This window comes from Bos grunniens, chromosome 18 (genome assembly GCF_055505025.1).
Source record: "Bos grunniens cultivar Pamir isolate PY7600 chromosome 18, Bosgru_T2T1.0, whole genome shotgun sequence".
NCBI lineage: Eukaryota > Metazoa > Chordata > Mammalia > Artiodactyla > Bovidae > Bos > Bos grunniens.
In genome coordinates this window covers 2,086,205-2,099,690 of record NC_141182.1, presented here as the reverse complement: position 1 = coordinate 2,099,690, position 13,486 = coordinate 2,086,205, and the positions used below count along the sequence as shown (strand labels likewise).

The 13,486-nt window shown below is 47.8% G+C and overlaps 1 protein-coding gene across 1 annotated transcript in view; it reads left to right on the top strand.

Moving 5' to 3' along the window:
• GLG1 (golgi glycoprotein 1) overlaps positions 1 to 13,486 on the top strand; it is a 130,387-nt gene extending 116,901 nt beyond the window's left edge. Inside the window, exons 19-26 of the mRNA XM_086349838.1 lie at positions 1,332 to 1,469; positions 2,929 to 3,052; positions 3,803 to 3,945; positions 4,123 to 4,224; positions 5,123 to 5,230; positions 6,565 to 6,685; positions 7,296 to 7,402; positions 8,570 to 13,486. Coding sequence (XP_086205964.1) covers positions 1,332 to 1,469; positions 2,929 to 3,052; positions 3,803 to 3,945; positions 4,123 to 4,224; positions 5,123 to 5,230; positions 6,565 to 6,685; positions 7,296 to 7,402; positions 8,570 to 8,737 — 1,011 coding nt within the window. The 3' untranslated portion in view covers positions 8,738 to 13,486. The remainder of the gene's footprint in view (positions 1 to 1,331; positions 1,470 to 2,928; positions 3,053 to 3,802; positions 3,946 to 4,122; positions 4,225 to 5,122; positions 5,231 to 6,564; positions 6,686 to 7,295; positions 7,403 to 8,569) is intronic.

Genomic DNA, 13,486 nt, shown 5'->3' with positions numbered 1-13,486 from the left:
AATAAGGAGCACTGATAGTTCCTTCTACCCATCCCTTTTGACATTATTCATTTTTTAATTCATATGCCATGATCCCCCAGTACATTGTTACTAGGCTGTTATCAGTTAAATCAGCTAAAAATAAGAAAAATCATTTTATATTTTTTTCTTCTTTTTTTTCCCTTTTCTAACGCTCTTCCTTTCTTTATGTAGATCCAAGGTTTTGACCTATATATGTTTTCCCTTCTGCCTGAAGAATTTCTTTTTTTAACTTTTTTTTTTGCAAGGTGTGTGTATGGATAATGAATTACCTCAGTTTTTGCTTGTGTGAGAAAGTCTGTCTTCTTTTTTTTTTCTGTCTTCGTTTTTGAAAAACAGATTTGCTGGATATAGAATGCTAGGTTGATGGATTTTTTTTTTTTCTCTTACAGTACTTTATTTCACTCCATACTCTTTTATGCATAGTTTTGTTTTTTCTTGTTTTGTTTTGTTTTTGTTTTTTAAGCTGTACCATGCACACAGCCTTTGGGATCTTAGTTTCTTGACCAGGGATTGAACCTGCACCCCCTGCACGGGTAGTGTGGCATCTTAACCTCTGGCCCACCAAAGAAGTGCCTGCAGTTTCTGATGAGAGGTCCGCTGTAAATCTTACATCTGAATGTTAGTTTTGTAGGGCTGCCAAATTTCCACAAACTGGGTGCCTTAAACCAAATTTATTCTTTCCCAGTCTTGAGGCCTCATCCCTGAAATCGAGGTGTTAACAGACCTGCTGTCTTTCCCGAGGCTCTCGGCTGAAAGCTTCCTTGCTCTGTGTCTTCTGGTGGTGCCAGGCCTTGACTTGGGGTCTCTGCCACCATCCCTAACCCTCACCCTTCAGGGGCAAGGATTGGGTCTGGTTCATACCTGGCATCTCATGCTCTGTTCCCATATGATAAATGATGAGTTGAGCTGAACTTCCTGGCTTGTGCCTACTGTCGAGTCAGGGTTATTGCTGCAGGGAAAGGCAGAGAGCCTGATGTATGCTCCAAAAGAAATCTACAAGAAACAACCCTGGAAGGGAGAAGAAACCAGAAATCTTGAGAGGGTTTCCTTCCCCACAGACTTCCAGTGCAGCCTGCTCGTCATCCATCATTTTTATACATTTGGTTTGCCTCTAGCCCTGAGGTTGTAGATCTATAAATCTAATTCTCCTTTGTGAGAAAATCCTGATTCCTGTTACCTAGGAATTAGAAATAGAGGATGCCTGGATAGAAAAATGAGGGATGCACCAAGAACTGAATGCTTTAGTCAGGAAACGTGGATTATCAATCCCTGATCCACCTCTTAACTTGTCCATAATTCTTATGCCCTAGATTATTGAATGTCTGAAAGAAAACAAGAAGCAGCTGAGCCCTCGTTGCCACCAGAAAGTGTTTAAGCTGCAGGAGACAGAGATGATGGACCCAGAACTAGACTATACGCTCATGAGAGTCTGCAAGCAGATGATAAAGGTAAGGGGTCTAAAACCAGGGTCACAGTAACAGTAGCATGAGCTTTGCAAGCAGATGATAAAGGTAAGGGTCTAAAACCAGGGTCACAGTAACAAGAGCATGAGCTTTGCAAGCAGATGATAAAGGTAAGGGTCTAAAACCAGGGTCACAGTAACAGTAGCATGAGCTTCTTTACATTTCAGAGTAAATGCACATAATCTTTCAGTATCAACCTGTTTTATATAGCTAAAGCCATGGTTCTCGAACTCTGGCCCCTAGACCTGCAGCACCAGCACCACCTGGGAACTTAGACTCTCAGGCCCCACCTGACCTCTTGAGTCAGTCTCTGCAAGTGGTGGCTTCTGTCTTCACAAGCACCCATGGGTTCCAAGGCAGCTCCAGTTTGAGAACCACTAAGCCACAATGACTGACCTCACTTTGACCTGAGACGCAAGAAAATAGAGGCCCACTGAATATATGATGAGTTTTGAGGCGGTAGGTGGAGGTCTACTGAAAAAGTCACCATCAAATGCCCTGTCTCCCACCACCTGTCTACCGCCATCAATGGCTTTTTTGTTGTACAAGTTCTTTTGGTTCTTTTGCATCTCCAGTGAACGTCCCCTGCATCAGGGGTGACGAGATGTCATTCCTGGATCTGTGCACGCGTACAAAGAGATCTAAGTGCGAACCCCTTATTTCAACTTCCCTTTAAAATAAAGCGATACTTCTCACCCTGTCAAACAAACTCTAAAGAAAATTGTGAAAGTAAAGTCTCTTTAGGTGGGTCTGGAAGAATTGAGCCCTCTGTAAAAATGGAAATAATCAGGCTGTGATTTGAGGGAACTTTTATGCCTTTTATAAAAATCAATCAGCAATCTGCATCAGTCATATTAAGACCAGTGGACTATAATTAATCCACAGTGGACTGTGGATTAGCGGATAGAGATGAGTTTATCACTAGTCAGAGTGAATCTCTGACTTCAAGGACACTAGCAAGTGTACAAGATCTGGCTCCACAGGATTTGGTAGGAGAATAGCTCCTGTAGTTAAAGAATGAACCAGAAAGGTCATTTCCCTGCATCCCTGCTCACATTATTTGGTGGGTCATTCCTGAGTTTCCCATTGGAGTTGGGTAGATACGGTTTGAGGGCTACATGGTCACCTAGCCCAGTGTTACGTTCATATGTCAACAGTATGTAAGCTCATGAGATGCCATGTAATGTAGCATAGCCATGTAAGTAGGGAATCAGTCCTGTGCAAAATAAGAAACAGGAAGTAGAAAGAAATGTGAGAAGTATAGTAGAGAATAGATAAAAGGGATCTGAAGGCTGGGTGCTTATTCAGGCTTGCTGTTTCTCTTGTCCCAAGTGATACCTTTAGGTTCTGTCATAAGCTCCTAGAAGATGTAAGAGTGATAAATATGGAGTTAACTGCTGCATTTGGCAATTAACTACTTTTATAAAACTTTGTTTTTTTGCAGAGATTCTGTCCAGAAGCAGATTCCAAAACTATGTTGCAGTGTTTGAAGCAAAATAAAAACAGTGAATTGATGGATCCCAAATGCAAACAGATGATAACCAAGCGCCAGATCACCCAGAACACAGGTACCATCTTGGCTTTCCTGGTCCCACAGGGTAGAGCTTCAGAGGAGCTGAGTGGGCATATACTTGCCTAACTAAACTAAAGGTGCTTTGGTGCTTGTGACTGCTAAGAATCTGGATGTAGTGAGCAAGGTGACGTCTTCCCTGAAGAGGGTCCAGAGGAACACAGAGTCATGGGGAGCTTGCCGTTACAGGGCATCCAAAACGAATTAGGGCTAGAGTTCTTTGAAAAAGTCTGGAGGTTGAATAAAACTTCATGCACGTGGCAGGAGAATGCATGGGTGATCTATTTCAGAACAGAGACATTTAATCTCGAAGTTGCAAGACCTTGTAACTTAATCGTCAAATTGAGTTGGATATTCAGCGTTTTTGAATATATATATTATGGGGAAGGGTACTGATGTCTGCGTGATTTTTGTGAGGACTGCTTAGAATGTTGGTCTCAATAGACCCTGCAGAGCTGCTGGGGAGTAGGATTCTCCACGTCTGCCCTTCCACCACACTATGTTGAGGATTTAAAATAGCGTCGTGAGGGAGTTGCCTGGCAGCCTAGTGGTAGGGCTCCTCACTCTCACTCTTGTGGCCCAGGTTCAGTCCCTGGTCAGGGAACTAAGGTCCTCCATTTACTGGATAAAAAAATTAATGGTTTATTTATGGTCATTGACATAATATGTCCCCTTTGGGTAAGTGGATCTCAAAACATTTGTGAACCCAGGTGGAGTATTTTATCACGTGCTTATTCCTTTGTTCTAGATTACCGCTTAAACCCTGTGCTAAGGAAAGCCTGCAAAGCCGATATCCCTAAATTCTGTCATGGGATCCTGACTAAGGCCAAGGATGATTCAGAGTTAGAAGGTCAAGTCATCTCTTGCCTCAAGCTGAGATATGCAGACCAGGTAAACTGCCCTGGGCTTTGCACGAGGCCTCCACTAGTTCCGACGGCATTTTCTTTGGAAGTCCTTAGCTTACTGCCACTTTCCCCAAGACCTTTCTCACATCTTCCCCAAGCCAGGGCCCAGGTGGAAAGCTGGCATGTTCTAATAGGCTGACCTACTCTCCCTTGTCACGCGTAGCGCCTCTCTTCAGACTGTGAAGACCAGATCCGGATTATCATCCAGGAGTCTGCTCTGGATTACCGACTCGACCCTCAGCTCCAGCTCCACTGCTCGGATGAGGTAGGGTTTGGGTACAGAACTTGCTGTGAACAGAGCTGGTCAGGAGGGTTTTATTGGAGATACGTTCTTTACTCTTTCCCTTCAGCCCTGAATCCAGTATTCTTCTAGGCTCTCCATTGTCTGAGCTTCTGGTTCTTTCTAACACTGAATTTGACTTGGCCTTAGTCCTCAACACTGTTCAATTTGGATTCCATATTTCTCTATAGAACATGAGTATTATTATATCTGTCTATGTCTCATTTGGTCTTCCCTCTCCTTATTCTGATGGTCAACCCAAAACACACCCACCACTTGCCAGAAAAATGGAAGTGCTCCTGTAATAAATGCCTCTGATGGAGGGCCTGTTCTTGGAAATTGACTTCCTAGCTGGAAAAGGCCATGTTGAGAACTTTGCTCACCATACATCAGTTTTATGGATATGAGTTTTAAAGGTATTTCAAAGAAGCTTACTCATAAAGCTCTCCAAAAGAAGGCTACATTTTAAATCTGCGCTGCAAGCTATGTGTCAGGACCCCTTTGTGTTTCCAAGCTATGCAGCTTGGTTTACCCTGAAGTTCTGTGAATGTCAAGCCTTTGCTTTTAGGATTTTCCTTGGCTATCTGACCTTCCTCTTGAGCAATCAGGGAGTAGTCTTTGTGACCAGGCCTGGGACAGTCTGACTCAGGCCTGGAGGTTGACAGCATGAAGATACATGTGTTGACAAGTTTTTCGGCTCTGTGCCAGTTCTTGTGAAGGAGAACAGAGCCTGGCATGCCATGTGGGGGGAGGGGAGTGAAAGCCACCAGGGACCCATTTGAGAGGCACCCAGTCACGTCTGTGGGAGATCGTGAGTCTGTGTGATGCAGAGGCCCAGGAGCCCAGCGCGCAGGGCTGCCTGTGCTCTGTGTGTCCCGAGCAGATCGCCAGTCTGTGCGCCGAGGAAGCCGCAGCCCAGGAGCAGACCGGCCAGGTGGAGGAGTGCCTCAAGGTCAACCTGCTCAAAATCAAAACAGAAGGCTGTAAAAAGGTGACTCCGTTAGTCTCCGTTTTCTGTCGCTTGCGTTCTTCTCCTCTTCCTCTTCTTCCTCTGAAAGCTATAGACTGTGCATCTTGGTGGTAAAATCAAAACCTGCCTTCCAGGGATTCTATCCATTCCTCTTACCAAACTCATTGGGCTTTTGACTCTTAATTGCCTGTAACTTAAATATTCTTACACGCCTACTAATTAGTTGTGAATATGTCTCGTCTCCATGACTAGACCAATGTTTAAGTGCTATGCCGAAGTAAAATGTCAATTCCAATATACCGGTAAGGGTACTACATTCATAAGAGTTAATGAAACTAAAAATCTAGCTCATTTCAGAAACATCACATAAAAAATTTCATCAAAATATGAGTTAACATATATTGTCTTATGAAATTGATAAGCAAGATAATATATATTTGATCTTTTTTTAGAAAGCTTTATCTCTTTTTGGAAAAGTGTTTGAATAATATTGTTGAATCAGTGTGAATATTGTGTGCAAATATTTTCATCTGCTAAAAATGTTTCTGATTCCACGTGGTCTGAAGAATGGTAGGAGTTGCTTGAATGCTAAATCCACGTATTTTCCTGCAAACATTTCATCAAATGATTTCATTTAACTTCAGGGAGGACTTTTTGAACAATACTTTTTTTTTTTGCTTTGCTTTGCTTTTATTGTTCTTTTACAGTCTATTGAGAGCACACTAATTTCTACATAAGAAAGTATTTCTGGACTATCTGCTGCAGTTTCATCATTAATAACAGTGTCTGCCAAGTTGATTTCAGTTCTGTTCTGTTTGTATTTCTGTTGATCAGAACATCTTTGAACTCAGACAAGAATTGTTCTCACCGTAGAAGTTAGGTGCTGACAAGTCTTTTTTCCTTTTGAGAGTAATGTCGATAAAGTGAGACATTTTACAAACGTGCTCTTCTGTTTTGGAATTTTAATATAGCTTATTACTCTGATTTTCAGTTTTCACGTTTACAGAGTTCTGTAGAAACAAAAGAACTGCTTTAAGTCAGTGTAAACACTAACACTTAGTATTTAATAATATGGTATACCAGAATGCCAAAACCCAATTCTGATCTTAATACTGCCCTGCTTTGCTTAGCAAACAGCTCTGCGTACACTCGGGCCCCAAATTACATTTATTGAATTAAATTGGATGCTAACAATCTCCTTTCTTTGCACCCTCACCACATTGCCAGCAATCTCCGAGTAGCCTCTGTTGGCTTAACCTTCTCTCCTTGACATGTTTGTGCATGAAGTATGTACAGACAACAGATTTCGCCGTGTGTCCTCTATAAGAGTGCTCTCTGTGATCTCCCTGCCTTAGGAAGTGTTAAACATGCTGAAGGAAAGCAAAGCAGACATCTTCGTGGACCCGGTTCTTCATACAGCTTGTGCCCTGGACATTAAACACCACTGTGCGGCCATCACCCCTGGCCGAGGGCGTCGTAAGTCGCTGCATTCACTGTAGCCCTTTCTGAGCTGTCTCGGGAGGACCAGAGGTCCTGCGGAGACATCAGTTACAGCAGCTCTGTTCTGTAGCTGCAGCTCAGCCATAGACAGCACCCTTGGGGGCCTGGTTGATGCTTTGTGAAAAGTGAGTTTAGGAGTGATCTGCAGGTGTACAGTGGTACAGCCCTGACCAGAGGTAAAGATTTGACAAGAGAAAGTTGAGTTACTTACCAGGGAGGCAAAAGTTAAAGCCATCATCACGGCCCTCTTCCTTGCCTTGCCCAGCGAACGGCTCCGACAGCTTCCCCAGTGGCCACAGTGGGCTCTGAGGTCAGGTCCTGCGTGACGTGGAACCTGGGCAAGGGCACGGCTCTTTCTGACCCACGTGTGTCCTCTGAGAATCAAGAGGTTTTAAGAGAGAGTCCGGAGAGCCATCCTTAGACATTCTTCTCCATGTGAGCTCTTAGGTGAAGTGTCCTTGAAGGGATTTCACTTTGGGTAGCCTCTGGATCTGAATTCCCTGGTGGTAGGTACCCTTCTCCCCAGCCTTACTGAAATCTCTGTTCTGTACATCTTCTGACTCTTCTTACCCCTTTCCTTGCACAGAAATGTCCTGCCTTATGGAGGCCCTGGAGGACAAGCGGGTGAGGTTACAACCGGAGTGCAAAAAACGTCTCAATGACCGGATTGAAATGTGGAGTTACGCAGCAAAGGTAACGAACCTCGAGAATCTCCTGAAGTGACATGTTCCCTGAGTTTCCCAGTCTCTTTGAGTTACTTCACTGACCCTTTGTCCTTGTCATGAATCATTGTGTTTGAAAACATCTTTCAGTGCACCTGTAGGACTCCTGGGCTCTGTGAGCCTGGAGCCATCATCTCCAGATAGGACAGCTGAGACATGAATTGATCTCTTCTTTCCTCATCGGTTTCTACTTCTGAGCCACTAAGGATTGCTTCTCAGTGACTCCACTGCTTGTTTTCTGTTGGCACATGCTGGTGCTCAGATCACTTTAATCTGAAGACCCGTCATGCTGTTCTCAGTACACGGATGGGTGTAGAAGCAGCCCAGACCTCTGGTCCAGACCCTCTTGGGCACCCAGGCTAAACTGAGACCCAGCAGAACAGATCCGTGCGCACCTGGGGAGCCGTTTGGTCCTGATTCTGCCAGAGCAGGCGGCCATAGAGGTCCACTGGAGAAAGCACTGACGTGAAGGCTGGTTAGACTCTCGGTGTCCACAGCTGAGGGATTGGTTTGAGTCTATTCAGTCAGCATAAGTCATGTCTGCAGGTTGTTTTTGGTGGGGGAGAGGATGCTGATGATATGATGGTGAATGGAAACAAGTCAAGACAGAATTAGCATCCACCACAACGTTAGCTTTTCTCTTTGTTTTTAAAAAGGCAGCAGTGTGTGAGGAAAATAAATCAAAATATTTAAGGACCTGAGTCCTTGTACAAATCAGTTGACCCCTTGCCACCCCTTGGGCTGCTGGGTCTTCACCTGTGATGTGGGAGTCGTGAAATCTATATGCCAGGACTGGTGTGAGGACTGAATGCTTGACGCGTGCTGAGCCCTTTGTTGGCACGTGGTCAGGTCCTCCGTGTGAGGGCCCTTAGCGCACTGGCGGCGGTGATGGCTGTGTTGGCTTCTGAGAGCCCGCCACTTTGCATTTGTCCACATTGCCTCATCTTGTGCGGCAGCTGTATACAGCACTATGATCAGGAAAGCCAGTTGTAGCTCTGTGTTTGACTTTCTCATCCCTCACCGTCTTCTCTCCCCTAAAGAAATGACCCCAGTTACGGTAGGAACCGAGGGGCAGTTTCGAGTGGGCATCGGCTCAGCCCACACCTCTCTGAGGGCGATGCCACTGTTTGTTTTCCAGGTAGCCCCAGCGGACGGCTTCTCTGACCTCGCCATGCAAGTGATGACCTCCCCGTCCAAGAACTACATCCTCTCTGTGATCAGCGGGAGCATCTGCATATTGTTCCTGATCGGCCTGATGTGTGGACGCATCACCAAGCGCGTGACACGAGAGCTCAAGGACAGGTAGAGGCGCCTGGAGCCCCAGAGGAACTACCTGCCTGGCGCCCCGTTTGTACAGCCCTCCTGTATAGCGCACCCCTCACCTCGCCCTCCTGCGCGGCGGCCCCAGCACTCACGTTAGAGCAGCAGCAGGCGCCCACCGCCTCGTCCGCCGCAGACTCCTCCCGCGTCCATGGTGTCCTCCTCCTTGACCACTCGTGCAGCAGCCGGCCGCTTTGGGGATCGCCTCTGTCGGCAGACTCGGGTTTCCCTGTCCAGAGACAAGTCTCTCATCCCGATGGACCTACCAGTACTTCCGGAACCAACTCACCTGACCTGCAACTCAGCTGAATTTTTTTTTTTTTTTAAAACACCAAAAAAAATTTTTTTAAAGAAAGGAAAAAAAAATGTATATAGTAACACATCTCCTCCAGGCTTGATTTGAGCAATGGGGTTCTTTCTTCTGTGTGGCGGTGTAAAAGGAAGGCAGGACGTTAGAGGGGAGCACCTAACACGCTGTAACCGGGATGTCTGGCTGACCTCTCAGAAGCACCTTTGGCCCCATCAGGGCCACGGACTTCACCAAGTAGCAGGAAACGACTGACCAGCCCACTTGGGGTCTTGTTTTCTTCTGCTGAAACAGTGATGCCTTCCGATCCCTACCCGAGCAGAGCCACTGCGGGTCAGGCCCCACGGCCACGTGTCGCTCTGCCGTGCTCGCCCAGTGGGCCCCCTCGGCTGAGGGCAGGTGGGTTGGAGCAGGGCCCAGGGGTATGCGCAGCTCGTCCGTCCACTGCTCTGCACGAGAGGCTGGGCACCAGGGCCGGCCTTCCAGACCTGCACGGGGCTCTCCACGTTTGGACTGGCCCTGCTGGGGTGGCAGTGCCTCCCTGAGTCCTCTGCTGCCGGGGGTGCCTGCGACCCAGCAGGGGGAGCCAGGGCGGGAAGCAGGGTGGGGGCAGAATCAGCCCACTGTGGTTCATGTTTCAGGCAACAATGCAGGTCAGGAACAGTGGCTTCTGCAGACGCAGCCTGGCCTCAGGGAGGGATGGCAGGCTGACCTTCCCACAGGCTCCGGGCCACCTTCCCAGACAAGCTCCTTCATACCTCTTCATGCAGAGGGCGTGGAACATGGTTCCAGTAAAAGATGGAGGCTCTTTCTCCTCTTTCCTTTCTGTCCGTTGGCTGCATCCCCCCACGGTAGTAGGCATTGGCTAAATGTTGTACTTGGATGATTCATCAGTCTTTGCTGAGTCTGAGCTTTGTAGAAACATTCCTGAGCATCGCTCAACCCTCCAGCGTAGAGATAACAGGCTTGGAGTATCAAAAGGGAGGCACGCGGGCGTCACGGTTCAGCCTGGGGCACCTGGGCTTGAGTTTGGGGCACGGAATCCAGTGGCTGCACAAGAGGGCAGTGTGTACAGTAGGAGATATATTTATATAATATATATTTTATTAACCTGTTAGACGTCCACAGAGTATTATAAATCACGTGCCTAAAACTGCCCACATAGACCGTGCACCCTGCCTGGCCCCGCCCCGCCTCGCCACTGTCCGCGCGTGCCGCGGGCCCGCCCCCTCTGTCTTCCCTGGAACGTGTTCAGGACAAATGGGTCAGCTGGTCCAGGTGGCTCCTCGTCTAACCCTGACGGACGGATATTGGAATACTGATACTGTGGTTTGCTTCTTTCTTTCTCCTTTTTGCTACTCTTGCTGGAGGCAGTGGGTTCCAGACGCCAGCTGCAGACGCCCCCTGCCTCGGGCACCACCAGTCACCAAGGGCGGTTCTAAGCTGACAGGTCCCCTCAGGTCCTGCTCTTAAGGTCTTCCCGATTCTCAGCAGCTGTCTTGCGGGTCTTCTGTCTCATCACATTTGAACCTCTTGGAGTTGGAGCACCACCCCTCCTTCCACCCCTGTTGCACTAAACTGAGCTGGTGGATGGTGCACCTCCTGGGGCTCCTCCCTTGCTCTGGGCAGGTGCTGAGAGCGAGGAACAGGGTTGTCACGTGTACACAGGCCCCCACTGATGCGTGTGACATGCTTTACAGCACAGAATAACTTCCCATCTGATGGGGGGGCTTCCATTCTCCTCCTCTGCTGTCTCCCTCCCCATGTGTGTAAAACATCACCACAGCTTACTGTGTCTTGATGCTTTTCTTTCTGGACTGAGAGATGATCTCAACTGTCTGCAGCAGATCTGGAAGTTTGAAAAAGAGTTTGGTTCTTGAAACATCCATCACCTTGAGAAATGATCTGGATAGATAGAAGGTATAACTCTGCCGGTGTCTTTGATCGCTTGTTGCCAGAAAGCATTTCACCATCCAACTTGGAGTAGTTTCCTATGACTGAGCAGTTTCATACATCATCAGAAACTATGGCCCAGCTATGTCCATTCTGTACCTCATTCGGTGTGACAGAAACAGGCTCTGAGCCGCCTCTGGTCCCTGGCTTCATAGGTCACTCTTGGGTAAATCAGCTAGGCAAGAACTAGGCAAGAGGAAACCATGGCCCTAGTGGGGGAGCTGACGGCCCTCTTGCTCTGTCGTCATCTGATGTCTAGCCCATCCAGGAACAGTTACATCAGCAGCAGGTACGGTTTTGGGTCAAGACCAAGGGTCCATACCCTTGCTGAAGATTACAGTAACCAGGGAACTCATCAGGCTTCGTCCACTCACTCGAATCTCAGAGATGCCGACCGAGTATCTCCACAGCAGTCCAGAGGAGCCGGGAGGTCAGTTCTCTGGTCTGGCGGCCCTGCAGCGCAGGGAATCAGAAATCTGAATAGAATGTGCAGGACGAGGCTGACTGCTCCCCCTCACGGAGCTTCTCACACACAAGGCGGCTGTGGAGTGAGGTCTTGCCCTGCGCGTCCCTGGCCTTCCTCCGCTATCGCTGCTGTCCCAAGAGAAGTCTGCTAGCGAGATGCTCCAAGACAAGCCTGGGTTCACTCCAGCAGGAAAGCCCCCCTCCTTAGCATTCCCTGACACTCTGGTACCACCCACAGGCCCAGTTCTGTAGACCCCATCAGTTTGTTCTGAGCCAGTGCATCCTTAAGAGGCAAGGGGAATTCTAGGATTGAGTGAGCAGGTGTTGACTGGTATTCACTGCGGCCCTTGACTCCCATCCTGCACGCACTCTTCTCAGGGATGCTGGAGAGAGAGGGAGACTCTGCTTTCCTAGAAGATGTGACAGGAAATTTGCCATCAGATTTCATCTGTTCCCATTTCCTGAGGTCAGGTAACAAGAGAAACTAGTAGTGAAGACTTGTAGCCTCCATTTACATTTCATCAGACAGGGTGCTGACTTCCCTCCCCCTTCCCAGGAGAAGATTCACTCCTGTGTGCACCACCTCCAGGCTGTGGGACCACTGTCTGTCCCAAAGATCCCCACTGGTTTGAGTCACCCGGGGAAGGATCGGTTGCTTTGTGGGACCTCCTTTCTCAGCTAGTCTTAAGTTCCTCTGAGGAAAAAAGCCTTTGCTTTTCCCATTTCTTTCCCTCCCCCACCAAAAAGTAAGTGTTCTCCGCATATTGCTTATTCCACGCAAGCACGTACAGGGAAGGAACGTGCAGTAGGGACCCTTAGAAGCCATCCAACATAGCCTGACTCATTCAAACTAAATTTGGGCCATAGAATAAAAAGAATAGGGTTTTTTGAATCGTGCATTTTGGTGTGTTTACTTGTATTTCCAATTCTTAGGAAGTTGAAAAATCTCAGAACTCCTTTTATTTACTCTCACCATTTGGACAACACCTAAGTAGTTTTATAAAATGCAGCATTCCAGTGCCCCGAGTTTCCCTGTGTCTTTGAGGACCCACCACTTCTGAATCACCGCTCCCCCACTGGTCTTCAGCTCCCAAAGGACCAGGGGCTGGAGCTGATGTTCTGGTTGGTAGGTTTCTGTCTCATCTCTGCTTGGCCATCTCTCCAGCTAAACTCCGCTTGGTCCTCCTCTCCCCCAGGACCAGTGTCACATGTCAGGCAGGGCAGTCGAGTTCGAGGCCCAATCCCCCTTCATGCCCAGACCTCAGACAAAAGATAAGTCATTAGCAAACCCAGACTGATTGAGAGTGGTGGGCCCCTCCATGCCATCTAGTGAGATCACTGAGGAGACCCAGGGGCTGTTGGTCACCTGGAGCACAGAGGTGGGACTGTCTGCTTGGGCTGGTGGTGACAGGATCCTGGTGGTGGTCTCCTCCCCGTCCTCCTTCCCAAGACCCCCCACAGCGCACGTGTAGGGGTATGGTCAGCCGTGCAGTGGAGGAGTCTCCCTGGGCAAGGAGGGAACTCAGACAGTGCCTCTATATTCTGTTTTGCCTTCCCCCAACACTGATTTGACACCTGGACCCCAGAGCCCAGCGGGCCCTGTGCCGCACACACTTGATGGTTTGAGCAGGTTCCCTGGCCAGAGTGAGTGACAGGAGGGCTGGCAGCCCGAGGCTTACTGAACGTCCTCCCCACGCAGTGTTTCCGGGTCAATCCAGGCTGGAAGACAGACTGTCCAGCAAATGCTGTGTGAGATCTTAGGCCTTTAAAAACTGGTGTGTTTTGTTTTTTTTTTTTTAGAAGGAAAAAAAGAAAAGTAAAATTAACAAGCCTCTTTTGTAAATGGTTTTTCTTTCTATGTATAAAATCCTGGCAGTTCCTTGTTTTTACATGTTCATGCTGTGTAATTTTGAGATGTTACCGAGATTCTGAACATAATGTGCATTTTTTTTTCTGTACAGATGAAATGGGAGAATTTAATAAAGAGTTTGCAGGTTTTTACTTGTTAAA